The sequence below is a fragment of the Brassica oleracea genome, chromosome C3 (assembly GCF_000695525.1).
Source record: "Brassica oleracea var. oleracea cultivar TO1000 chromosome C3, BOL, whole genome shotgun sequence".
Classification (NCBI taxonomy): Eukaryota; Viridiplantae; Streptophyta; class Magnoliopsida; order Brassicales; family Brassicaceae; genus Brassica; species Brassica oleracea.
The window spans coordinates 1,093,933-1,118,072 of NC_027750.1; the positions used below are offsets into that span (position 1 = coordinate 1,093,933).

A 24,140-nucleotide genomic window follows, 5' to 3' on the forward strand; every position below is an offset into this window, starting at 1 on the left:
AAAGCAATCCGCAAAGCGTAATGAAATAAACAAGAAACGTTTCGCGGAAGTGCTCTAAGGCAAATCGCACACACATTTAGGCAGAAACGTTTCGCGGATAAGCGTATAGCAAATCGCAAACATCGTTGTGAGATAAGAACAAAACGTTTCGCGGAAATGCTAGAAAGCAAATCGCAAACACGGTTCCAAAACCCGTTTTTATAATCGTTCTTCAACCCGATTTGAGCTTTAGACATAAAGCGATTTTGAGTTAAGATTGTTGAAGCCGGAAAACCTGACTGATATAAATGATAAAATAAAAAGCGATGTTAAGGAAATAGACGAATGTAAAAGGCGAATACAAGAACGATAAGAAATCGTATTCGCAAAGAGACATGGAGTCGAGATATGATCTCTTTCTTTAACTCAAAATATTCGCTCCGTTAGTGAGACGGGACTGTACGAATATAGAGTCCCAGGATACAACCATGGCAGACGAATCACGCCTCACTCGTGATCGCCCTATCGAACTATAAACTCTACGAAACACTCTCGTATTTAAGACTTACGCTAAGGGATTTTCGCTGTTGGTTTGATGTGTAAAACGTTAAGAAATGAAGAGAAAAGAGAGTCGACATATAAAGAGGAGACGAGGAGCGGTTTTTCGAAACTGTTGCCAACGTTTTCCAAAAATCTCTCAAGGATCTCGTAGTGGAACGTTGAGCAACTTTCTCCGCAAGTTTCTCTCTTGTTGACTCGGTTCTGATCCATTTCGAACAGATAAACTTCGTGTCGTTTTTATACACAAATGTCATGCTGTTTTTTGGAAATGAAATGGCAAAAAACGTTGAGCTTAACTTGGTCCAAGAAGGCCCTCCACCAAGACCCAAGACCCAAGACCCAAGACCCAAGCCCCAAGCCCACGCCGAGCCGAGCCGGCCGGCGGCGGCGGCGCGCGCGTGAGGAGCCTTACTTTCTCTCCAAGCTGTTTAAACTCTCATAGTGAGAAGGCATATTTATATCACTCAATTTTTTTCCTCTTGACCGATGTGAGATACTTCTCTATGACCTCTTATTCATTTAATTGGCATTTCTTTGGGTTTATTATATCTAAAGTCCATGTCATTTATATTCGCCTTTCAATTAAAGCCCAAAGGCATTTAATTGATCCAACAGAAAGCATGTTCTTGAAGACGGGAAACATCCACAAGCCCATCAAAAAAATCTGCATGCGTCTTTTGGGCTCCGAGAATTTGAAGCGGAAGATAATAAAAGATATGGATCACGTGACATGCGAGCATCTTAGTTTGAAAGTTGGCCAAGGAAGATTCGACCTCAGGGACCTAGCTTCAAGTGTATTCTTTCTTTCTTTCTTTATTTGTTTGTTGTCGTCAACTAATATCAACGGGCTTTTAAGCAATTTAGTAAAGATTTTGATAAACAATTTGTCTTTATAATTTGGGCCTAAATTATATCTTAAATTTTGGGGGTTATATGTCAATGTTTTATTTGTCTATGTTCATAACCGGTTTTGGCTATGATCTTGATGTTAATGTTGTTGCGTGCTAATGTGTCACTCTAATTCCTGTTTTGTTTTTTTTGTAGTTGATAACAGCACACTTGACACCAAAAGTGATAAGTGGTCTCAAACCATAGACTCAATCAATGCTTATGGAAAGCTTCAAAGCCTTCAGTTTTGATTGGTTTCGGACATCCTACATTTTCTCTGCGGGGAGGGGTCTCTACAACACCCTTTGGGTAAGATTTATATTTTTTGATGCTTTTCTCGGGGAATAACACAAACGTGATTTCTATTTACAATAATATAATATTGCATACAGGCATGCAGACAGGGGATGAAGTTGATAAAGGATGTTTACACGAGGAGAATAACGTCAAGAGAGAAGTACAATGACTTCCTTGAGACAGCATTAGAAGAGTTAGAGAAAGAAGGAAGCTCAGTGAACGAAGATGTGGTTGTAAGCCTCATCTTCACTCTTTCCGGTATCACTCAAGATACGTACCACCTCTAAGGCCATTTGCATGGTTGTGAAATTCATATCGGAAAACCCGAAAGTTCTTGTAGAGTTGAAGGTACGTAGTAACATATGCATATTAACGGTGAAGCTAGTAAATTTTGCATCTAACCGAGTTATTTGTCAAATGTGGCCTCATTTCAAATCTAATATAAGGCCTAAATTTAATGCTTTGTTGGTCTAATGCAAGAGCCGGCCTGGTGATAGTAGTCTAGTAGTTATGTTCCTGTTAAATCAGCGCAGAAAGGTTTCCACTCATTGGCCAATGTAATGTAATTTGACAGAGAGAGCATGAGGCAATCCTTGCGAACAGAGAAGATAAAGAAGGCGGAGTTACTTGGGAAGAATTCAGACACAAGATGACTTTCACCAACATGGTAAGTTGATAACGTCACTTTGGTTTCATTAGGCCATATGGTACAGTACATTATCAGTTTATCACATTCTTTTTTTTTTTTTTTTTTTTTTTTTTTTTTTTTGATTAACCAGGTGTTGACCAAAAAAAATTTTTTTTTTTTTTTTTTTTTTTTTTTTTTTTTTTTTTTTTTTTTTTTTTTGATTAACCAGGTGTTGACCTTGCGGCCCCCCACCTAGGCCCGGCGCCAGCCTTTGCCTGTACCTTTTTACGGGCCCTGGGCACGCCTCCCCCTCCCCGCGAGTCGAACAGCCGACCTCCCCTCCCGGAGGTAGTACCACTGGACTACGAGGTCCTGGGTAGTTTATCACATTCACATGGTGTTTTTTTGTTTACACTCCCTAGGTTATACATGAGTCGCTTCGAATGACAAATTTGGCCCCTATGATGTTTAGAAAAGTGGTGAAAGATGTGGAAATAAAAGGCAAGTAGTATTGTACTAGTTTTACTATTATAAATTAACAAAAAAAAATAGTGTACTAATAATTAAGAAATAATGTGGTACTAGTAATTAAATTGTATGCAAAAGCTGGACATGATGATTAGTTGTTATTTGGCTTATACTTTTTATTTGTTTCATATTCTCCTTGTACTTGACATTCAAGTTATAAGTCTACAATTTTTATTACTTAGAAAAGCGAATCAAATATCTAAATATTTGTCACATTACTTGCTCTATTATTTTATTCGTTATTCGTTCAAAAGATATATATTACTTCTTGATAAATATTTGTTAGTCGTTAAAATGTTTTTTTTATTGCATTGTAATTTTTTTAAAAAAAATATTGGATTAATAAGCAAAGTCCACTTATAAAAGGTAATAAAGCCTACACAAGAGAAAAACATCCATTAAATCTCAAATCTTACAAGTAAAGTGTCTATCCCTAGTATACATATAGATTTTTCTTAAAAAGTTTGTTTTTTGCTAACAGATTTTTTTGGTCCCAACAGGATATCGATATACGATTCCAGCAGGTTGGATAGTGATGGTTATACCTTCGGTGGTTCATTTTGATCCTGAAATCTATGATAATCCATTTGAGTTTAATCCGTGGAGATGGGAGGTATTAACAGTTACTCTAGTCTATGTAAAAATAACATATATTATATTTATATTTTTCAAATCCTAAAGTTTTAATATATGATATTCTAGAATATATCTCTATACGCCCTGATGATAAATATGATGGATAGGGGAAGGAGTTGCGGTCTGGGTCTAAAACGTTCATGGTGTTTGGAGCAGGAGCCAGACAGTGCGCTGGTTCAGAGTATGCAAGGCTTCAGATTTCACTGTTCATTCATCATCTTGTCACCACTTACGATTTCTCCTTATCCAAAGACTGCGAGGTGATTCGGGTACCAGGTGCTCTCTTCCCCAATGACATCTCTATGAACATCTCCAAGCGTTCCAAGTGACTTGATCGGATCACATCAATCATACCATCTATCTTTCTTTTCTTCCATCTTATCAATAGCCTTTTCTATATAATGTGTAAGAATATTTGATATAAATCAGATACATTACAAATATAGTATAATATCGTTACAAAATATAAAGATATCAACTATAAAATTGATATAATGTAAAACAAGATAGTTCCCATCGGTTTCGTACGGTGCAAGTCATAATCTATAAGCAACATCAACATTTATTGGTAAGACCAAAATCACAAAATCTAGAAAAAGAGAAGAACAAAAATGCGTTGTGTTGGTCACATCACAATCACTGCGTCTTCTGTTTGTGTTAAGGAGAAGAAGTGTTTGTGTTCCAACTCCACCATCTGCCCTCCTTCTCCATCAAACCTGCATCTTCGGAAACTTCACATTTTCCAAAATAAACCATCAGACCATAGTAGTAAGTAATAAGAGCCAAAAGCATGCAGAGACAAGTCATATATATAAAGAAACCACACAGAGCTAGATAGTTTTACCTTCCATCGATGCCTACAAGTAGAACTGTGTTCTCTGGTCCAAAACCTACAATGAACTTGGTTGAAACCGGCAACGAGAACTGAGCAAACGACCGTTCATTGCCATAAGAATACATTGGCAATATCCCTGCATTAATGTTTAAGAAAATATAAGGTCAAAAAAGTATATAATATTCTTCAAACGAGCACTCTTGATGATCAGTTTTACCTCTCATTAACGACAATGATGAAGCGTGATCGATGTCTTTTGGTGAACTAAGAATGTCAGGTCTCAGATGAAACACATGGAGAGTTCCTTTCTCACTTGACGCAGCCACCCATTTCATATTAGAAGAGATTGCAACGCTATAGATCTCTGTTCTCTCCATCCCTCTCCGAAACTACACAATGGAAACCAAAACATATATGTTCATGACTATCCTGAACAAAGCCGAATAAAACATTGGCTTCTAGCCCCCAAATTTTTTGAACTCCAAATTTGCAACAAAAAAAAAAATTTTTGAAATATTTACTAAATAGCTTTCGGCCCTAAAAACTCAGGGCTGAGGCCGCCTGCATATATGACATTAGCCGAAAACCAGCCGAAAACCACATAACTATAACATAAGGCCATAAGGGTTAATAGTTAGTTACCTCTTGTAAGAGAGTACCATCAAGGGAGTTAAAGATCCTGATCAGTGTTCCTTTGGTGCTAGCAGTAGCTAGCAAACTTCCATCAAGAGTCAAACTCATGCAAGCAACATCAGAATCATGTGCTTTGATGACTTTAACTATATTCCTTTTCAAGTCACGGACCTGAACTTGCCCCGGGTGTAATCCGGGGCAAGCCAGGACTGCTTTCGCCTCAGCTTGAGAGACACAACAGAGCCCTCTTGGATTCACAGCGGTTTCGATAATAGACTGAACCTTGAGGTTGGTGAAGTTGTAGACGTAGACACTTCTTTCTAGGACAACAGCAATGTGTTTTCTCCTCAGTTTCACCGCCACAACTTGTGTTTTAAAACCGAGCTCGCAGAAACAGCTGTTTGTGTGATCATTCCAGATGAAGACTTTATTGGGAGGATACTCTGAGTTGCTGTAACCGTTGCCGACAAGAGCGAAGAGGTTTGAGAGGAAGAGCATCTCCACGATTTTGAAGCCGGATTTGTGTGTTTCGCGGCTGATGCTTTCTTTGATCGGGTTGCAGCTATATACATTGAAGCCACGTTCTGTTCCGACAATGAAACCGCTCCAGTCCTGGTTCCAGGACACTGATAATACCTTTGTGTCACCCTTGGCGGCTTCATCTATTGGTGTATCGCAAGTTTTAGATTTTAAGAACGATCCTATTCCACGGACTGTGGAGAATATCATCGAACTCATTCCTTCTTCTTTTTTCAACCGAAACTGCAGAAGTAAACAATCAAAGCGTTTCAAATTTAAAGCAATCTAAACCCTAGGTAAACCCTAGCTTCCGTAAAGCTCAAGTAAATAAAATTAGGGCAATCGCTGACAGAAGCTAATCAATTAAACAACTAATGAAGTCATAAAAAGATCCAGAAGAAAGAATATGTAGATGAATAGCACAAAATACAAAGGAAGAGATTATTAAAGAGAAGAGCATTACTTGCAAATCACAACGCGTTGATGTATGAGAAGGGATTTGATCAGGAACAAAGGGTTTTTATAGGGCAGTCTGTTATTGTGTGTTTGAGCTTCTCCGTGTTAATCAAATTAACAATAGGAGTAGGATTAGGAAGAAAAGACGAGATCATCTAGAGTTGTAAACTTTCTCAACGACGTCGTTAAGTAGTCTATAAATACTTTGACCATAGTCTTAAGAAAGTCAACCCATAGATTTGGTACGATTTAAATGTCACACAACCAGTTTACTGGTCACACTAAAAAAAATAGAAAGATAATATTCGCTTTTGACTTAGTAATCTTTCCAAAGTAACTAGAGTAAAATATTCTACACATGAAAATACGACACAAGAACAGTCAATACACACGAACATAAATAAACCGTTAACAAATAAAACAATAACATTATATATTTTCTGTCTTTATAAACCCAAAAAGAAGTTTATTGCTCACTTCTCAACAGTTGATTCCACATTCCAGGATGTCCGGGCCAGTGACTCTTTTAGTGAAGGGATCGATCCTAACCCACAACAAGGAGAAGATGGAAGCCAAGAGAACAGACCAGACCACGACAATAGTAGGAGTCCTGTTCTGTCTCCCCATCAAACCCTTGAGGAAAGGGTACAAGTGAACAATCACCCAAAAGGCGAAGAACAGCTTACCAAAGAGCGGTCCCCACGATTGGTATCCACTGTTGATTGCGTACGAGAACCCCGCAACAACTCCCACGAGGTTTACAATGAGCAGAGTGGTCGGCGGAATCAGAAGCGTTGTCCATTTGAACAAGTAGAGCTCAGCAAAGTCTCCGTCTTCGTCCGAAGCTTTTGACGTGACTGTGAAGTTTGTGTCGATACCGGCTAGGACTTTGAGGAGACCTTGAAACACGGCGAATAAGTGAGCGGATACTCCTCCAATGACCCAGAACTGCTCGTTTCTCCACCATTCGTCTATGCCTACGCCACTCCACCTCATTTCGAGTATACCCGTGGCGAAAATAGACAGAAAGAGAGACAGAAACCATATACTTGCAATGTTACTAATCTGCAAATGAGGAACAACAGTTCATAAGTTTTTGAACGTAATTAAAGTATGTTCAAAAGAGAGAGAGGTGTGTCGAACCTGAGGAATGATGAACTGGTTGGTGAATAGACAAACGGCGGGCAATGTACAATACAAGAGAAGAGGGACGGAGGTGAGTGGGTAGATGGTGGTGTTCACATACGCAAACCTCTCCAGAAATTTCAGCCTCCCACTGTAACCATACCATATAGGACAATGCCGACTGAAGAGAATCTCAACTGAACCTAGAGCCCACCTCAGCACTTGGTTCAGACGATCTGAAAGATTGATAGGAGCAGACCCCTTGAAAGCCGGAAGCTTTGGCATACAGTAAATGGATCGCCATCCACGGGCATGCATTTTGAACCCAGTCAGAATATCTTCTGTCACAGAACCATAGATCCATCCGATCTAGGAAGACATCAACACAAGATAAACAAAGTGAGTGCCAAAGTAGGTATCTCAGAACATTGCCGTTTCAGGTTAGGAGATGAGAAAATACCTCCATTCCCCAGTCAGACTTATCCTCGTAACCACAACTAATGACATGGATAGCCTCTTTGAGAAGGTTTTCAGGAGTTTCTGTAGGAGGAACACCGCCATTTTCCATTAGGGTAGAAGCAACAAAAACAGCAGACTGTCCAAATCGCTTCTCCAGGCTCATTTGTGACATCAAGAGCGCCTTTTCATCGTCAAAACCAGCACCTGAGTTTCACAAATGTCAAATAGTTAGGATATGATGAGATTACCTAAACTGGGAACTATTTAGACAATGTAAGCATTTCGCACTAGCTACACCAAATTTTCGCATTTGTAACTGTAGATAACCCCTCCCCTGGATCAACATCTCAACACCAACCTATGGATCTAACTAGAATACAAAGAAGAAATAAAAACAGGTGTACCTTCAACTCCCTCTTCTATGTCATCGAGGTTGAATACAGGAACAGTCGAGTCAGTATGCCTGCCTGATTTCTTTTTGTCCGAGTCTTTCTTAGATTTGGAATTCTTCTTTCTTGATCCACCACACAGCTTAGATAAAAGACTTGGCTTCTTGTGTTTTACTTTAATTGGGGGTTCATAACCATATAAGGCTGTTCTGTTGAAAACGCACCCAGTTCCCACATATACAGGTCCTTGAATCCCATCTAAACCTCTCAAGTTGATCTGCAAAACATATGAACGAAAAATCACAACAAAACTCAAGAAACTGAATGTTCTGAAACCAATTTGACAGAAGAAAAATTAGACAAAAGTATAGGCAAGTGTGACTTACATCAAAGAAAACGGTATTACGATTAGCATATCTATCGTTCTTATCGATACCATCGAATCTTTGAGGGAACTGAACATAACACACTTGCTTCCCTAGGTTTGGATCCATCAGGAAGCACATTGCTTCTCTCAAGGCCTTGCTGTTATTGATGTAATGATCACAATCAAGATTCAAGATGAAAGGTCCATTTGTAAGGACTGCCGAAACTCTAACCTGTTCATTTGAAAAGCATCCCGGTTAGCTAACTAGCCGGTTAGGCTAACAAAAAAAAAAGTCAGTGAACAAAAAAGTCAAAATCCGAGATCAGAAACATACAAGTGCATTCATAGCACCAGCCTTTTTGTGGTGCTGGAATCCTGGTCGCTTTTCTCGAGAAACATACACCAAACGCGGAAGCTCATTGCCCTCTGCATCAAGCCCACCGTTTTGCCCTAAGAAAACCTGCATTCAACAAAAGCTACTTCAACAATGAACTGCCAGAGAGAGAAAACGAGAGCATATTCGATTTCCTTAAAACCCAATTTCATTTACCTGGATCATTCCTGGATGGTCTCTTGTATTATTTCCAGGCCATGGTGTACCATCTTGCATAACCCACCCTTCTTCAGGACATTTCAGGGCCTTAGAAACAAGTGCATTGATTCGGATCTTAAATTCCTCATATTCCCTCTGCAAGAAAATAAAATGTCAATATAGCATGTTCTAAAATAACAGTGAAGGTGACTGCGTAACTAAAACTAGAAACATACCTTCATAGCTCTACGATCTTTGACAAATGATGTCTGAACTTTATCCTTCAAGTAATCTATTTTCGCAGCAAAATACCATTCTGGTGCGCGAGGCTCGATGCTATATTTCTTGCAGAATGGTACCCATTTACGAGCAAACTCTGATGTTTCTGCAAGTGCTTCAAATGATAACATAGCAGCACCATCATCAGAAACATAACAGGACACCTTATCAACCGGGTAGTCAACAGCCAAAATAGAGAGCACTGTGTTGGCTGTCACAAGCGGTGGCTCCTTCAAGGGGTCAACAGTACTCACGAAAATGTCCACAGCCGCTAACTGAGAAGGCTCACCTTCACGATCATATCTGTTCCAAAATTGAGCATGACAAGATTATAATGGGATATAGTATAGTTTAAGTAATTGACTCGGAAGAATGGGGACATAGAACATACCTTAAAGCAAGCCTGTCGAGGTAGGTTTCACGGTTGACAGGAAACCATTTGGGAAACTGATCCAAAATCCAGGAAAAGGCAAACCAGATCTCACATATCACAGAGATCAGCCACAGAGTAAAGGCATTTGGCACTGGATTTGTTATACGGTAGTGCAAGAAGAGACATAGAATGACAAGACGCAACATAATAACCATTCTGTAAGGATTGATCCTTGATGAAGGAATCGAAACTTTCCTCGACAGAGGCTGTCTCGCTTCGTCATTCCTGTATTAGAAAAATGGAAAATAAGCATCAAGACACTGCTAGATAGGAAGGTGCTTAGATATCTGCAATGACGAATCAAAAGAGAAAACAAAACAAGGACTCACAGCAAAGCCTCATCTGCGAGGATATCTGTGCTGGCATCAATATCTCCTCCACCTCTTTCAGAAGCAGCCTGTGTGCTCACAGGACCACCATTATTCTTCTCCTGCTTCATTTTCCAGCCATCAACTCTCTCCTTCCAAGCTACATTCCCTAGTCCAACAGGATCCGAAATCCTTCTATGTGCTATACACCACGAATGAAAACATAGTTCACTGTCAGAGCTTTGAAATAAACGAAAAGCCTAGCTAGGTAATGTAATAGCCAGATAATAAGTAAAATAAGGATATTTTACGTGATTGATTGATATCAGATGAATAGGGAAGGCGCTTTCCACCACCAATGGTAGAAGAAACAGAGAGGCGTTCAGGCGAGGCAGCAGAAAACTCTCCTGAAGTCTGTAAAAAAAAAAGCAAAAGACACACAAAATCAGATTCCAAATCTGTGAATTGCTAATGAATGTCAATGCCTTACCTCTTGTCTACTGGTGAGACGAGGAAGATGATTGTGAGAAACCTCTTTGTCATACTCAGGCTGCTCCATCTCCTCTCCTTTGCCACGTGTAAGATGCCACCCAAGCATCCGCTCCGAAATCTTCTCCTTCTGCGGGTAGCTTAACTCAACGGTGGCTTCATCAGCGAAGACATCCTCATCTTTATCACCAGGAATAGCAGGACTACCTAAGACACAAAAAAAATCAACAAACCTATAGTAAGCAACCAATCTGATCCATCCATAGCTTTCAAAAACACTCAGATCATAAAGGAATCTAATCTAACCCTTGTGCCTCTTGTAAGTGGTTTTGCACTGAGGACAAGATTGATTCCCATCTTTCCTCTCGAATTCATAGCAAGGCCTGCAAACCGGGAATCCACAAACATCACACGCCACGAACCGGTCTCCATCAACAGTCTTGCCTACATTGTCACTACAGATCTGGCATATCTGGCCACCGACGCTCGTCATCGGCTTCCCCTAATCGCAATCAAGTCGAATCACACATTCCAAATTTAGAAACCTTACTTAAATCAGATCTCTACAGTACACAAGCAAACAAAATCTACTCAAATCAGATTCTATGCGAACATACCGCGGTTTCTCCTTCGGATTCCATATACGATCACTGAATCGTCGGGAGAGTTCAAATCTGCTGGGGATTGTCGAAATGCGATTAGATCTGAGGAGATGGGAGTAAGAGGAGAAGTCAAAATCTGAGAAAGGAGAGTGAAGCTTATACCATGAGAAGATCTGATGAAGATGGAGTCGTCGTTGATGTGACTCTTCAGATCTCTCTTCTTCTCTAAAAAGAGAGAGAGTATATGTAAGTAAGTAAGGGAGAACGAATCTTTAGATGGCTCTTTCGATATGCAAGCTGCTCTTTTGTCTCTCTGCTCGTCACTCTTCAGATTTTAAAAAATATTAATATTTGTAACAAATCATATCCGTCGGTAGAAAAATAAATAAATCATTTTCATAGCCAGCCAAGCATGAAGCAACCACCACCACCACCGACAACTCCCCACAGTCGTTTTTTTGTATTTACTGAATTACAGTGTCAGTAAAAGGTGAAAAACGCGCTAAAGGATGATGAAGGTGACAATAACTGGGCCAACATTAAAGGCCCAATAAAGCGCGTGAAGGCTTGAGTAACGTAACACACACACTCGGATCCAATTGAATTGGTCTGTTTACGGTTCATATTCAATCTCAAAATCTAATAAGAGCTAAACCGGATCGAACCGGGTCCAATAATTGGTTAAACTGTAGGTCTTCTGCATGTGGGCGATGTTTGGTGGGCAGAGAGACAGAGACAGAGACAGACTGTAAGGTTGACGAAAAGGGGGAAAATGGCAAACATTTGAATCCCAAAGAGCGCCACTTTCTCTTCGCTACCCGACAAATCTTCCCTCCTTTTTCACGCCTCCTTTGTCCCTCTCTCTATACCTTCTTCCTCCGCATCGTAACTCGCAAAACCCTACAACCCTCTTCATAAAGAAACCATCCTCTGCTTCTCCTTCTTCATTTCCTGTGATCTGAGCGTCTTCTCCTCTCATCCTAAATCAATTTCAGGTCAGTGGATTCTATATTCGATTCACTCTAAGATCTTTGCTTGTATACGATTAGAGGGTTTTGAAAATCTTATGATCTGAGTCTCTAACTCAGTTTATATGAGTTTCATCGAGCTTTTTTTTTGTATGGGTTCTTCATCTGAATACCAAAAGTTACTGAATTTTTGATTACAAGTTATCAAAAACTCCTAAAGTTCGAATTTTTACAGAGAAAAATGAATACTTTCGATTTCAGTTTCATGATTTTTTTTCCACAAAGAACATGTTCTTGTCTTCCCTTTGTGTCACTTGTGACAGCTCTTCAGGATATTTTTGTTAATTTGGTTTATTTTTGCTCATAAAGTTGTTCTCGTTCGTTTGGTGTTTGCTTGATCACTGTTTTAACCAGTGATTCTCTTTACCTTTGTTTAATTGTAGATGGATTCTCCAACAGAAACTAGACTTGAGATCTCTGATGATACACGCGAGTGGTCAGAGAATTCGCTTGAAGAAGTCTCATCAGGTACTAATTCATTCACGTCTCTTCGTTGATTGTGTTTGTTTTTGTTAATATGTATTCACATCAAACTTGTCAGGGTTAGACCAAGGTGCCTCTTCCCCTGTAACTCCAGAGTCTGACAGATTACTTGCAGCTCTCAGCTTTGGTAATGGGAGTTCGGATGTTTCTCCAAATCATGAGTCTGAGTCTTCTTACTCCGAGTTAGACTCGGAAGCTGAGGCCTTTTACTCATCACTTAACCACCAGCTGGTCTCATCCGGGACAATGGATGGTCTTGAGTTAGGTGAGAAGCCAATGAGCTACAGCGAATTGGTGAAGAAGCTTGGTCAATACGAGGAAGAGCTCAGGACTAAAAGCCTAAAGCTCCAAGAATCTGAACAAGAGATTGAAAAGCTGAAGAGTGAGAAGAGAGAGTCTGCTGAGAATCTCCGCGCTGAGCTTGAAGCTGCAAGGAGGGAGATAGAGGCAAAGGACAAAGACATTGAGAATGAGAAAAAGCGAGCCCTGGAGATGCAAGGACAGGTGGTTGGTTTGGAATCTCAGCTCTCAGACTTGCGTTTCAATGTAGGGAATGTAGTGGACGAGCTTCATCTGAGCAAAGAGTGTTTAGCTGCAGCAGATGCTGAGATAGCAAAGCTGGAGAGTGATGTTTCTGGTTTGTTAGAGAAGCAGACTTTCTTGGAAGATCAGATTAAGCGTTCTGACGCAGAGAAAATGGAGATGAAGAGCAACGAGGTGAAGCTGGAAGCTGAGATCAATGCATTGAAGACAGGCTTAGCATCAAGAGATGAGCGTATTGAAGCGTTGAACAAGGATTTCGACAAGCATAAGCTGAGGTATGACATGTTGATGGCAGAGAGAGATGGAGTCTGCGCCGAAGTAGACAATCTAAAAGCGGAGATGAGGGCAAGAGACATCCAAATTAAGCAAATGGAGGAGCAACTTAACCAGATGGTCTGCAGGCAGACAGAGCTTGTGTCTGAATCAGGAAATGCCAAGAACACTGTGGAAGAGCTGAGGGAGATGGTTAAAGAACTGGAGAAGCAAGCACAGTTGCAGAGGTATGCGATATTAGAAGGTGAGGAAGAGAAACGAGAGGCGATTAGACAGCTTTGTTACTCTCTGGATCATTACAAAAGCGGATACAGACAGCTTGTGCGGTTTCTCTCGGGTAACAAAAAGCAACAACAGGCAACAACTGTCGTGTGATTTAGATGAATGCTCTATCTCCCCTTTGCTTATTCCTTATACCATTAATATGTCTTCCTTTGTCCCATATTGTGTGTTCTCTTTCGTCTCAGACATTTGTCAGAATCTTTAGTAAGAAATGTTATTTATATGAAACCTAAGCTTGAAAATGTTTTATTATCCTGAGCACAACGCATCTTATTTTTAAGTTTCACCGTTTATTATTTCATGCTGATTACATAATGACGTAAAGCCTATGTAGTTAAAAGCCTAGGGAATAAAAAGTCAAAAGGCCAAAGACAAACCGAATCCTCCAATATCTCAACTCCAAAGACAAACCGAATCCTCCAATATCTCAACTTGGTTGACTCACTCAAATATAAAAGAGTTTTGAGTTAATGTGAAATGCTGATAAAGGCTTTTTTGAATCTTATAACTGAATTATTATGGACATTTATTACTGATTTATAATATGTTTTGTCAAAAAGTATTGAATGAACACTGCATCAACTAAAATATAAATTATAGAAACTAAACAAAAATTGAACCAAAAATTAATTTGATTTTAAGCAAAAAAAAAATTAATATGATAAAACAAAGTTGAATGAGTCTGTTTTTTATAATGCTTTTTACAATTCTATTTCGTGTTAAAAGTTTGTGCTTGGTCAAATCATTTATTATTTTATTTCTTTAAATAGTATAATAAGATCTGACCATATCAATTCAGGATTGGTCATGATCTGCATGACTTTGTTTCTAACTAATTAAAGAGAATAGAAATGAAAATTTCAAAACTTCAGCTTTGAGAGAATCCATTGCGTCTCATTTTCTCATTGTGTTATTGTGTAAACACACATGCTTGAGTGCGTAATTATGCATCCCCATGCAGCTAAAGTTATATATAGTTTTTTATACTATTTACACATATATATTATTAGTTTATCATTGTGAATTTATGGGTACTAGGTTGTAAATGTGTTTGCATGTGTGAAATGACTTTCGCAAGACTGCTGGCGACGAACTTTATTAGTTAGAAACAACAGATAATCATTTAAAGATGCTAAAAGGAAAAGGTTAACATGCGCCCTTTATATTTCACCTTTATTGATTTTTTAATTAAGGTTTTGTACGCAAATATAGCTAATTAAGACGTGTTTGGATATAAGTAAATTACTTTGTGTTGTCAGATGTAAACGGTAATTCTATGATTTGCTTGCTTTGAAATTATGCTTATCTATTGGAGAAATAAATGTGGCAAAGACAAATAGTTTTGATAACTAACAAATAAATCAAATGTTAATTGAAACCTACACTTATAATTAGGGATTCAAAACTTCTTGATCACTAACAAATAAATCAAAGATTCGTGAAAGTTCCTTTGCAAAAGAAGCTAAGAATCGAAACATCATTTTCTCTTAGATCATACCGGATTAGAAAGAGATGGTTTTTGGAATATTTTTTTTAACAGCTAAAACTTGATCTCATTGTATAGGTAGTTTGGCAAAAAAAATCAAAAGTTATTTTTAGAAATGAGAAGCGACTTTCAAGTAATATAATGATACATTTGAAAAATTAATTTGACTTTTAAAATAAAATAGTTTCTTGTTCATGCCTTGAAGTTTAATACAGTAACATTTACAAGAAAATAGTAGTGGTCCCAAATGTAGAAGACTCAATACATATATGAAGTTGAGAAGACTTGAATGATAAATGAACTTGATTTGATCTGAAAACCGTATCCACATAGTCATTGGACTAGGCAGAGAAAACAAATATAGAAGTCACCTCTATAGGAGGACTCCACAACCAAAGGTTTGACTTCTTCTTTGGAATCACAAAGCCAAAACGATAATCTGGAAAGGTAAACTAGACAGCGCAAAACGATAAAATACCGAGTCTGCTGCCGACCATTAACCTTAATATTTTTTCAAAAAAAAAATTGGTTGATATAATGTCCAGACAGATCGTTAATAATGTAATAAAATTACCCAAAAAGTATTATTAAGAAAATGAAAAAACTTTTATGGACACGGAAAAATAGACTTTTCTCAGAAGTGGAAGGAGAGAAAACATAGTAAAAAACCTGTCCAAAGATTTGGCTTTTTGTCACTGTTCCTCTTCTTTCTACTTCGTCCCCACGACATGAGATTCTTCTCTCTCTCTCTCTAGGGCCTGCCTCTCTCTCTATATAATCTGAATCTTCTTGTCTTTCTTCTTTCACAATCTCTCAACTTATAAGAACTAACTTCTTGATTCCTCATGGATTCCTTTTATAAGATCTTATGCATCCTTGAATGATGTAATCTTGCTTCCTCTCCAACCCGACCCGGATCCGTAACCAGCTCTCAGACCCGGTTTATTACCATTCTTAAACCTCCATTGAAATTAAACTTCTTTTTGTTTCCCTTTCTCCTCTTTGATCATACCGTGTTGACCTTCATCTTCTTTTGGTCTCCGCTCCAAGTTCCTGTAGATACTTGAGGAAATTTCTCAAAGTCTCGATCTTTTGATTCAGAAGATTGGGATAAAGTCATCAGCTTTGGTAGTAACCAATGGCGAGCAGGTTGGGTCAGAGAGTTCGGTTGGTGAAATGCCCCAAGTGCTTAAAGATTCTACAGGAAGACGAAGATGTTCCTGTTTATCAATGTGGTGGTTGCTCAGCCATTCTTCAAGGTCATTTTTTTATTATAAAGTCTTTAACTTTTTACCATTTTGATTTCGCCTAAACATTAATGTTATCTTGAATTTTAATGCTGAGCTCATACCAGTTGTGTAGTTCTGCTTTTTTTTCTTGTCATGATGTCTCTCTGTTATTGAACTTGTTTGTTTGCTTCTTTGGTTCAGCCAAAAGACGGAGCACTGCTCCAAAAACTGCACCAAGTGCAGGAGAAGCAGAGAGGGCTCAAGCCAGTGAGCCTTCAAACACTGCACCAAGTGCAGAAGAAACAAAAGGGGCTCAAGCTAGTGAGCTTCCAAGCACTCCACCAAGTGCAGGAGAAGCAGAGAAGGATCAAGCCAGTGAGCATCCAAACGCTGCACCAAGTGCTGGAGAAGCAGAGAGGGATCAAGCCAGCGAGCCTCCAAACACTGCAACAAGTGCAGGGGAAGCAGAGAGGTCTCAAGCCAGTGAGCCTCCAAACGCTACACCAAGTGCAGGAGAAGCAGAGGGGGGTCAAGCCAGTGAGCATCTAAACACTGCAACAAGTGGAGGAGAAGCAGAAGGGGTTCAAGCCAGTGAGTCTCCAAACACTGCACCAAGTGCAGGAGAAGGAGAGTGGGGTCAAGCCAGTGAGCCGCCAAGCGATCCTGAAACCAACAATGTGTCCAGCAGCTCAGGGCAGGACACGGTTCTTGCTTCACCCTCGGGCCAAGAAGATGAGAAGGATCAGGATGGATCCATGGAGTCCACTGAGAAGCAGCTTGGTGGGCTAGAGTTATCTGAAAGAGAGGAGAGGAACCAAATCCAACTGCGCGAACTCTCACTTGGTGATTCTGACAAGAATGAAGGAGAAGACAACTCCAGCAGATTGAAGTCTGATATGAAATCCGTGGCTGGGACTAGCTCAGGAAGCTTGAATGATGATCCTGTGATGGAAGCAAGAAGAACTAGTGATTCATCTAGTGATGCTTTCCAGAAGCTTGAAGCTGAAATCTCTCCTGATGCTTCTCCAATTGAAGAGGAACAACAAGACCAAGAAGATCATGTTTGTCACCCTCACAGGGACTCAACAGATGATCTTCCTGCGAACAAGACTTCTTCTGCATATGATGGGAGTAAGTCTTCCTCTGACGAAAGAGAAGACCAAGAAGAAAACCAACAATGGAATGCTCTTCAGAACGTAAGATACCCTCAAAATTTCAAGGAGCAAGGTGGAAGTTCCTCATCCACTTTCTCTGACAAGAGGCCCAGTGGGACTACCACACACAAGGAACGGCATCAGTACAAGTCTCTGCAACTTGAGGGGCCAGGAGGACGTCTTGGAAGACAAGGGAGGAGACATGTCTCAGAACAACTTCGACCAGACGTGCCTTTATATCCGAGAGAACCATACACACGTCTAAGCCCTTCTTCATATCCATCACACGATGTGTTTGATCGGTATTCCCGTGCACACTCGCTTCAAATGCCTCCTCCATACGAGGGTGTTGACCATATGTATCACAACAACAACACAAGGGCAAGAGAACGGGGACAAGGGAGTAGGTTTTCAGGAGAGATGACGAACCATCCCGGTTGGTATTCAAGTCAGATGTATAGCTCTTACAGCTCATACTCCGCAAGTCCACAGAGAATAATGGAACAACAGCCTGAGTATTATCCGAGATGGAGCCATGATATAGTCTCTGATGCTGAGGATCATCAGCGTACTAGACATGAGGCCCGTCTTCGTCGACAACAGCCTGTGGCCAAGCGTCATATCCGTCCAACGGCCGGTGGAGCACCTTTCGTTAGCTGTTACAGCTGCTCAGCGAACCTACAGCTTCCTGTAGACTTTCTCATCTTCAAGAGGAAGTATCATCTTCTCAGATGCGGGACTTGCAACACTGTTCTCAGATTCTCACTTCAGTCAAGAACTCATTTGGTTCCTGCAGTAACACATGACACAAACGCTAACAGGACTAGCAATCCCGAAAACCCGAGCTCCTCTGCTGCTCAGGGAGAGGAAGAGGAAGAGGAGATACCTGTGGCTAGAGGCTCTCCGCTTCATCGGCTAATGGGATATTCTACTGTAAGCCAAGTCTTTAAAGCTTCTCAGCGTCCTCCTTCTGTGTAAGATCTCTCTGATTCTGATCAAGCAACGAGAAGCTATTGCACTTTTCTAGATCGATAGTTTTGCCAATTGGTTTTATCATTCTTTGTCTCACATGTTTATAGGTAAAAGATTTGTTTTTGCACTTCTGTTTTAAGGTTAGAGAAAACGACAACACTTGTGCAAAATTATACACAAAAGATATCTGTTGTATATATAGTCATGTAGCATTTGTTATATGTTTGTAACAATACTGAATTCATCATCGTTCCTGGTTTTTATCAATCTACTATTGACTTTACCACTAGTAAGTGGAGTATATGAACTTAGTTGAAGCTGTCCTTGTATCGATTCATCCTCCTGTTGGACACGACAGAGATTCGCTGATCCTGCAGCATGTTCAGGTTTGGAGCTAATAGTCTTGTGTACCGATCGAAATACAGAAGCTGCTTCATTAGAAGTGCAAACTCTCTCGGGAACTTCAGCCCATATGATTCGCTAAGCCTCACCTACACAAAAGAAAGAACACTTTAGCCCATATGCAAATGCAATGCTTAAAGCACAAAACCAACTTGGTTAAACTTTCATCCATCAATGCAGCTTCTGAATGCTAGCAACTTTGATATCATAATCAAAATTCTTAAACAACTACGTCTAGTTAGTGCTTACCAGGTCGAGGAAAAGAGCATTCATCTGTCTCTCGTCCACAACTACGTTAGCAGCAACAGCAGTTCTGTCTGAGTTTGGTCCGCGAGCTGTAGCCACTACTATCTCTGTATCTAGTTCCTGCAAGAAGAGATTCACTTATCTCCATAAGATTAGTGGTACTTGTCAATGTTTTTGCACTACAGTGGATGTAGATGGCTAAAGAGTATAAATTGCTTGCCTGGATAGAAGAGAACATCTTCTCCAGGTCTCTTGCAAAAGCTTTGGCATCAACATCTCTATTTGTGGCTCCCATTTGAATCAAAGCTGAGGCCATGGATTCATATTCTTCAGTTGCAATGGACGCTAAAAATACTTCCATAGCATCCCATGTTTTGGGTGATATCCGACCAACAATGCCTGAAAACAATGTGGACACTTACATAAATATACCACATGTAAGAGCTACTGCACCAATTAGGCTTTAGGAATGACGATTTACCAAAATCAAGAAACCCAATCCGGCCATCACGCAACAGCCATAAGTTCCCTGCATGTACATCAGCATGGAAACTTTCACAAGAAAGTAAACTTCCGAACCTGCATGTTACATTCACATGAAGTTCAATTCACCAACTGCTACTCTTAGGAGGAGGAGGAGCAATCTTATTTTCAATAAGATCTTACCACACATTAAGAGCAGTAATAAGGCTGTTTTCAGGACTGGAAACAAGCGATCTAATAGAATCTAGATCGGTAAGAGGAACTCCATATAGCCTCTCCATTGTAAGCACCCGCCGGCTGCTGCAGTGCTTATACAGTCTTGGAGCAGTGGCTTGTCCTGACAACCCCATGGATTCAAGATATCTTTTAAATGATTCAATGTTCTGAGCCTCTTTGTTGAAATCTACTTCTTCAAGCATTGACTCACGAATGTCCTTGACAATACCAACCTATCAATAGAATGTATTTGTTTAGAGAGTGTAACTTAGCAGCAAGTGTAGATTAAGACAGAGGAGACGGGGAGCATACCAGTGAAGTACGGCTGAACTCAGGACTAAGGAACTCAAATATACGGGCAACAACGTAGATGAAGTTCAGATCCGCCACCAAGAAATCTTCTATTCCAGGCTTCAAGACCTTAATCACTACATCCTCTTGGGAGCCTCGAAGCCTTGCACCATGGACTTGTGCTATTGAGGCTGATGCAAGCGGTGTAGGGTCAACATATTCGTACACGCTTTCTATGGGTCTCCCAAGTTCCTCTTGCAAAATTTTACGAATCTCTTCAAACGGTACTGGAGGAGCTTTGTCGAAGCAGTTCTGAAACTCTTCCACGTATTCTGGTGGGAACAAAGTCGGCGCAGATGCTATAAACTACAAATTCAAAGGATAATATTGGAAAAAAAAAAAGTGGCCTTAAACTGGATAGAAAGGGGCATAAATTGACAAAGAACACTATAATAACTATGCTTACTTTAGATATGCAGTTCACATGTGTCTAGCTATTAACAACACCATCAAAGGAAGCAACAGAAATTACCTGGCCCAGCTTAATGTAAGTAGCTCCCATGCGTTCAAAGAGCTTCCTCAAATACAGAGGAGAGAGTAGACCAAGCTGCATTTCAGTTGGTAATCCACCAGACACTCTTGTTAACTGCATTGAGTCACCACAAAAAAAAAAAAAAAACAATCTAAGCTCACAGGAGGTGTCGAGTGTCTTACTCATATAAACAACAAGAACTATGAACGATTAACTTTTGGTTCCAAACAAACAGTTACCTTAGAGATATCAGTTAGCCACTCTCCTCCAACCCCAACAAAGGCCTGGACCCCTTGGACAAGGCGCAACGCACCACGTGGACCTGTGTTAATCGAAGTCTGAACTATATCCTCAACCAGCTTCGGCAAGTTCTCAATCCGGCCTGCATCAAAAGGGCCACGTGAGCAAGCACGTGGCATCAATAAACTTTACTTTGAAGGTTCATTCATCATAACAGTACACAGCCTTAGATTGAGTTTACAAAAAAAAAGGAAGGAAAGTTCCGTACTTTGAAGACGAGAAGTAAAAAGGTCCTGCGTCTGCGAATACTGCGCCGAGATAACGAAAGCGTTCGACTTTCTTCCTCCGATCATCTTCTTAGAACTTCCCCTCGCGACGGGAAGCTTCAAAAAACGAGATTTAAGCAGAGAGTAATGGCGTTTGCCGAACTTGATCAGAGAAAAGGAAACAGATTAGCTGAGGAGAGTACATATAGACCTGAGATTGGTGAAGAAAGGGTAACCGCGCGCCACGGAAAGCTGAGACCGCCATCGCTAGCCGGAGACTGAAGCAGAGAAAGCTAGAGAACTCCGATCAAAGCCTTGCAGTAAGAAACGACACCGTTTCGGTAATAGAAGAGAGGAGAGTGAAGGGGAATAATCCACGTGGAGACGTATAAATTCGTTAGTTTCCTTCCTCCACAACTTCCCGGTACGATTCGATCTCCGGTTTACTTTAATTTCAATCCTCTTAAACCGAACCGTTCTTTAGGAAGCTGAACGATAGCGGATTTACATAAACACCCTTATTCAAATCGAGAAAATAACAAAACCATTCGAACCCTAATCTTCGTCTTCGTCTTCTCAATCGCCGTTGCTTCGCCATCGTCGCTACCGGTGAGTTTTTCCTTTGTTTTCTTCAATAACGTCGATTCCTTCCCATTTGGATTTGTTCTTGTTGTTCAATTGAATCGTTTAGAACTTAAGACGAGGAGTTTTATGAAACTTATACTATCAATTCGGATTCAGGGGTTCGTTTTGATGATGATGATGTATCTTTACTAGCTTAGCTATACCTACGCTTGATGATGGTTTTGATTCTTTCACAATGATTAATAGTTTTATTTGCTGCAGCTTGTTCTTGAGGTTAGAGAAGCAATGACTAAATCTCGTGGTACTGATGTAAGTCTTGGCAAATTGTTATTTAGCTTCTGAATTTGAGTTTATTATCTGTGATTTTTTTGTTGATTGTGGTTGGTTTTGGCAAATTGTTATTAGATGGCAAAGAAGAAGGAGAAAGTTGATTCTGAATGGGATATTAAGTCTATGGCTCATCAGCATGCTGAGTTTTTCGATAAGTTGATAGAGCTCATCCCCGCGAGATTCTACTTACCTGATGAGACGGAGAAGAAGTGGTTTCCTGGTCTTAGCAAGGCTCAGAAGGCTAGAGCCAAGAGGAAAACTACAGAGAATCTGAAGAAAGCGAGGAGGGATAGGTTGGATCCAGAGAAGTCTTCTTTGACGACTCTCGATTTGCTGAAACAGAAGATGGAGAAGGAGAAGAAGTTGAGTAATGTGGTTGCTGATGATGGTGATGGTGATGATGATGATGACAGTGAGGAGGAAACTGATCACAATAAGAAGGCTAGGACTGATTCGGTTACTTACGAGGAGCTGAGGCAGCGTCTCCACCGCAAGATTGATGAGCTTAAAGGTGGTCGTGGAGGCTCAGACAGACCAAGAAGCCACGAAAAGAGGAAGAAGATTGTGCCTAATAAGAGAAAGAGGGAGTCAAGTTCTGTGGAGGAGAGTAAGGCAGCAGATAAGGGGAAGGGTAAGATGGATGTGGAAGAGGCTGCTAAGGATCTCACGTTCGGTTACGTCAAGATCGATGACGACGAGGAGCACGGAAAGGATAAAAAGAAACGGAGGGTTTCTAAGTCGAGAGAGCTTGAGAGAGCTTTGAAGTTGGAGGCTGCAAAGAAGGATCCAGAAAAGGGTGAAGTCATTGCAAAGAAGCACTCGTGGCAGGCGGCTACAAGCAGAGCAGCTGGTATCAAGGTTCACGATGACCCAAAGCTCCTGAAGCAGAGCATCCACAAAGAGAAGAAGAGGCACGAGAAGAACGCGGAGAAGTGGAAGGAGAGAGTTGAAGGACAACAGAAGGTTAGAGTTGAGAAGCAACAGAAGAGATCAGGGAACATTGCGGAGAGGATTGAACAGAACAAGCAGCGGAAGATCGCAAAGAGGGAGAAGAAGCTTCTTCGTCCTGGCTTTGAAGGCCGCAAAGAAGGGTTTGTGAATGAAGGTGGAAAGTGAAACTGAAAATTCTTTGATATGCCCTTTGTGTTCCAAGATTGCTGTGAAGAGGGTTTACACATCTGGAATATCATGTCCCTAGCAATATCTGTTTTAGCTCGTTTTGTTTTACTTTTACAGTTTGTAGACTTGTCAGATGTTGGATTTTCTGCTAGTTAATGATCTTAAACAGGTTTTGAAATAGAATTTGCAGTTTATAGACAAACTTATCACATAGCAGATATTAATGCAAGATACTTGCAAACTATAAAATCTCAATATTAGTTGGTGTCGAGATCCGTAATCAACATTTGTAGATATTGAACTAAACGGAGTCAAATTGGGTTTAGCCTGGTTCGTAGCTTATTCCAAGAAAAATGATCTTGAGGTGCGAGTTCTAGCTAGAATCTTGAGGGAATAGTGTAGTTCTGGCCATTACCCATTAGAAATGGACCTTTCGTGTTATGGGGAGCCCATTGCTATAAACCCTTATTACTTTATTTTATTTTATTTTATCTAGAAAAGGTTATTCGGCTTACGACATACCATCATGCATGCGCATGTTTTCTTTGACGTGCTGGATTCAGCGATTGTAATCACAATGAATCAACTACTCTTTAAAAATCATGCATCATAATCGTTTCCTTCAACGATTTTAGATTAGCTCCACGTTTATTGGCTTTTGAATAATTGAGCTTATATCAAATCTACATTATAATGGAGCAGTTGCATCTATGCGACACGTCAGCGATATGTGGATCCCACTTTTAAAAAGTGTGAAAAAAGTATCAAGTCTGTGATTCGAACCCGAGTTATTGAGATCTAAACAACAACATTTATACCACTGAACTAAAGGATTCTTTGTACATTGATGGCTGAAACAAATATATATTTATAAAGGTCGGAAACCTTTGCTTCTTCGGTTTTCTCTATGGGATCCACACTTATTTATTTTATCTAATAATTTAATAAATACTTTATAACTCACGTTTTGAAATGAGATTCGTTAAAAAAAAAGCCCAATAAACCTCTTTGGTCTGTAAGCGTTCTCTTCAATGGAA

At 40.1% G+C, this 24,140-nt stretch overlaps 7 protein-coding genes across 9 annotated transcripts; 4 read left to right on the forward strand and 3 right to left on the reverse strand.

The window, feature by feature from the left end:
- Positions 1-1,825: 1,825 nt before the first annotated feature.
- Positions 1,826-3,846, forward strand: LOC106329610 (cytochrome P450 708A2-like). The gene is made up of 5 exons (XM_013768299.1): positions 1,826-2,073; positions 2,300-2,392; positions 2,776-2,854; positions 3,388-3,494; positions 3,625-3,846. Exons 1-5 carry the CDS (start codon positions 2,023-2,025, stop codon positions 3,844-3,846), a joined length of 552 nt encoding a protein of 183 aa, XP_013623753.1. The 5' UTR covers positions 1,826-2,022.
- A 191-nt stretch (positions 3,847-4,037) lies between these two features.
- LOC106333846 (autophagy-related protein 18e) lies at positions 4,038-6,055 on the reverse strand. Its single transcript, XM_013772238.1, has 5 exons — positions 5,968-6,055; positions 4,995-5,747; positions 4,570-4,741; positions 4,362-4,488; positions 4,038-4,248 (listed from the first exon to the last, which is right to left on the reverse strand). The coding sequence occupies exons 2-5, from the start codon at positions 5,721-5,723 to the stop codon at positions 4,143-4,145; spliced, it is 1,134 nt and encodes a 377-aa protein (XP_013627692.1). The 5' UTR covers positions 5,724-5,747; positions 5,968-6,055; the 3' UTR covers positions 4,038-4,142.
- Positions 6,056-6,264: 209 nt separating this feature from the next.
- Positions 6,265-11,282, reverse strand: LOC106334784 (cellulose synthase A catalytic subunit 3 [UDP-forming]). Of its 3 annotated transcripts, none has more exons than XM_013773144.1 (15): positions 11,106-11,282; positions 10,959-11,015; positions 10,648-10,843; positions 10,343-10,548; positions 10,164-10,266; positions 9,874-10,054; positions 9,503-9,769; positions 9,069-9,414; positions 8,851-8,988; positions 8,635-8,760; positions 8,320-8,532; positions 7,949-8,210; positions 7,546-7,748; positions 7,104-7,454; positions 6,441-7,025 (listed from the first exon to the last, which is right to left on the reverse strand). In XM_013773144.1, exons 2-15 carry the CDS (start codon positions 10,980-10,982, stop codon positions 6,441-6,443), a joined length of 3,201 nt encoding a protein of 1,066 aa, XP_013628598.1. In that variant the 5' UTR covers positions 10,983-11,015; positions 11,106-11,282. The 3 variants fall into 3 exon arrangements, with proteins under 3 accessions (XP_013628600.1, XP_013628598.1, XP_013628599.1); XM_013773145.1 differs by having other exon boundaries at positions 10,959-11,018; XM_013773146.1 differs by lacking the exon at positions 11,106-11,282 and having other exon boundaries at positions 6,265-7,025; positions 10,959-10,982.
- Positions 11,283-11,648: 366 nt separating this feature from the next.
- Positions 11,649-13,804, forward strand: LOC106328380 (protein NETWORKED 4B-like). Its single transcript, XM_013766815.1, has 3 exons — positions 11,649-11,938; positions 12,355-12,439; positions 12,513-13,804. Exons 2-3 carry the CDS (start codon positions 12,355-12,357, stop codon positions 13,643-13,645), a joined length of 1,218 nt encoding a protein of 405 aa, XP_013622269.1. The 5' UTR covers positions 11,649-11,938; the 3' UTR covers positions 13,646-13,804.
- A 1,894-nt stretch (positions 13,805-15,698) lies between these two features.
- On the forward strand, positions 15,699-18,520 carry LOC106334683 (uncharacterized protein At5g05190-like). The gene is made up of 2 exons (XM_013773011.1): positions 15,699-16,297; positions 16,469-18,520. The coding sequence occupies exons 1-2, from the start codon at positions 16,177-16,179 to the stop codon at positions 18,397-18,399; spliced, it is 2,052 nt and encodes a 683-aa protein (XP_013628465.1). The 5' UTR covers positions 15,699-16,176; the 3' UTR covers positions 18,400-18,520.
- A 43-nt stretch (positions 18,521-18,563) lies between these two features.
- LOC106334684 (uncharacterized aarF domain-containing protein kinase At5g05200, chloroplastic) lies at positions 18,564-21,423 on the reverse strand. The gene is made up of 10 exons (XM_013773012.1): positions 21,281-21,423; positions 21,072-21,186; positions 20,803-20,945; positions 20,564-20,677; positions 20,053-20,397; positions 19,708-19,973; positions 19,523-19,620; positions 19,262-19,440; positions 19,045-19,161; positions 18,564-18,884 (listed from the first exon to the last, which is right to left on the reverse strand). The coding sequence occupies exons 1-10, from the start codon at positions 21,332-21,334 to the stop codon at positions 18,702-18,704; spliced, it is 1,614 nt and encodes a 537-aa protein (XP_013628466.1). The 5' UTR covers positions 21,335-21,423; the 3' UTR covers positions 18,564-18,701.
- Positions 21,424-21,579: 156 nt separating this feature from the next.
- Positions 21,580-23,286, forward strand: LOC106334685 (ribosomal RNA-processing protein 14). Its single transcript, XM_013773013.1, has 3 exons — positions 21,580-21,678; positions 21,916-21,963; positions 22,060-23,286. The coding sequence occupies exons 2-3, from the start codon at positions 21,940-21,942 to the stop codon at positions 23,098-23,100; spliced, it is 1,065 nt and encodes a 354-aa protein (XP_013628467.1). The 5' UTR covers positions 21,580-21,678; positions 21,916-21,939; the 3' UTR covers positions 23,101-23,286.
- The last annotated feature ends 854 nt before the right edge of the window (positions 23,287-24,140 follow it).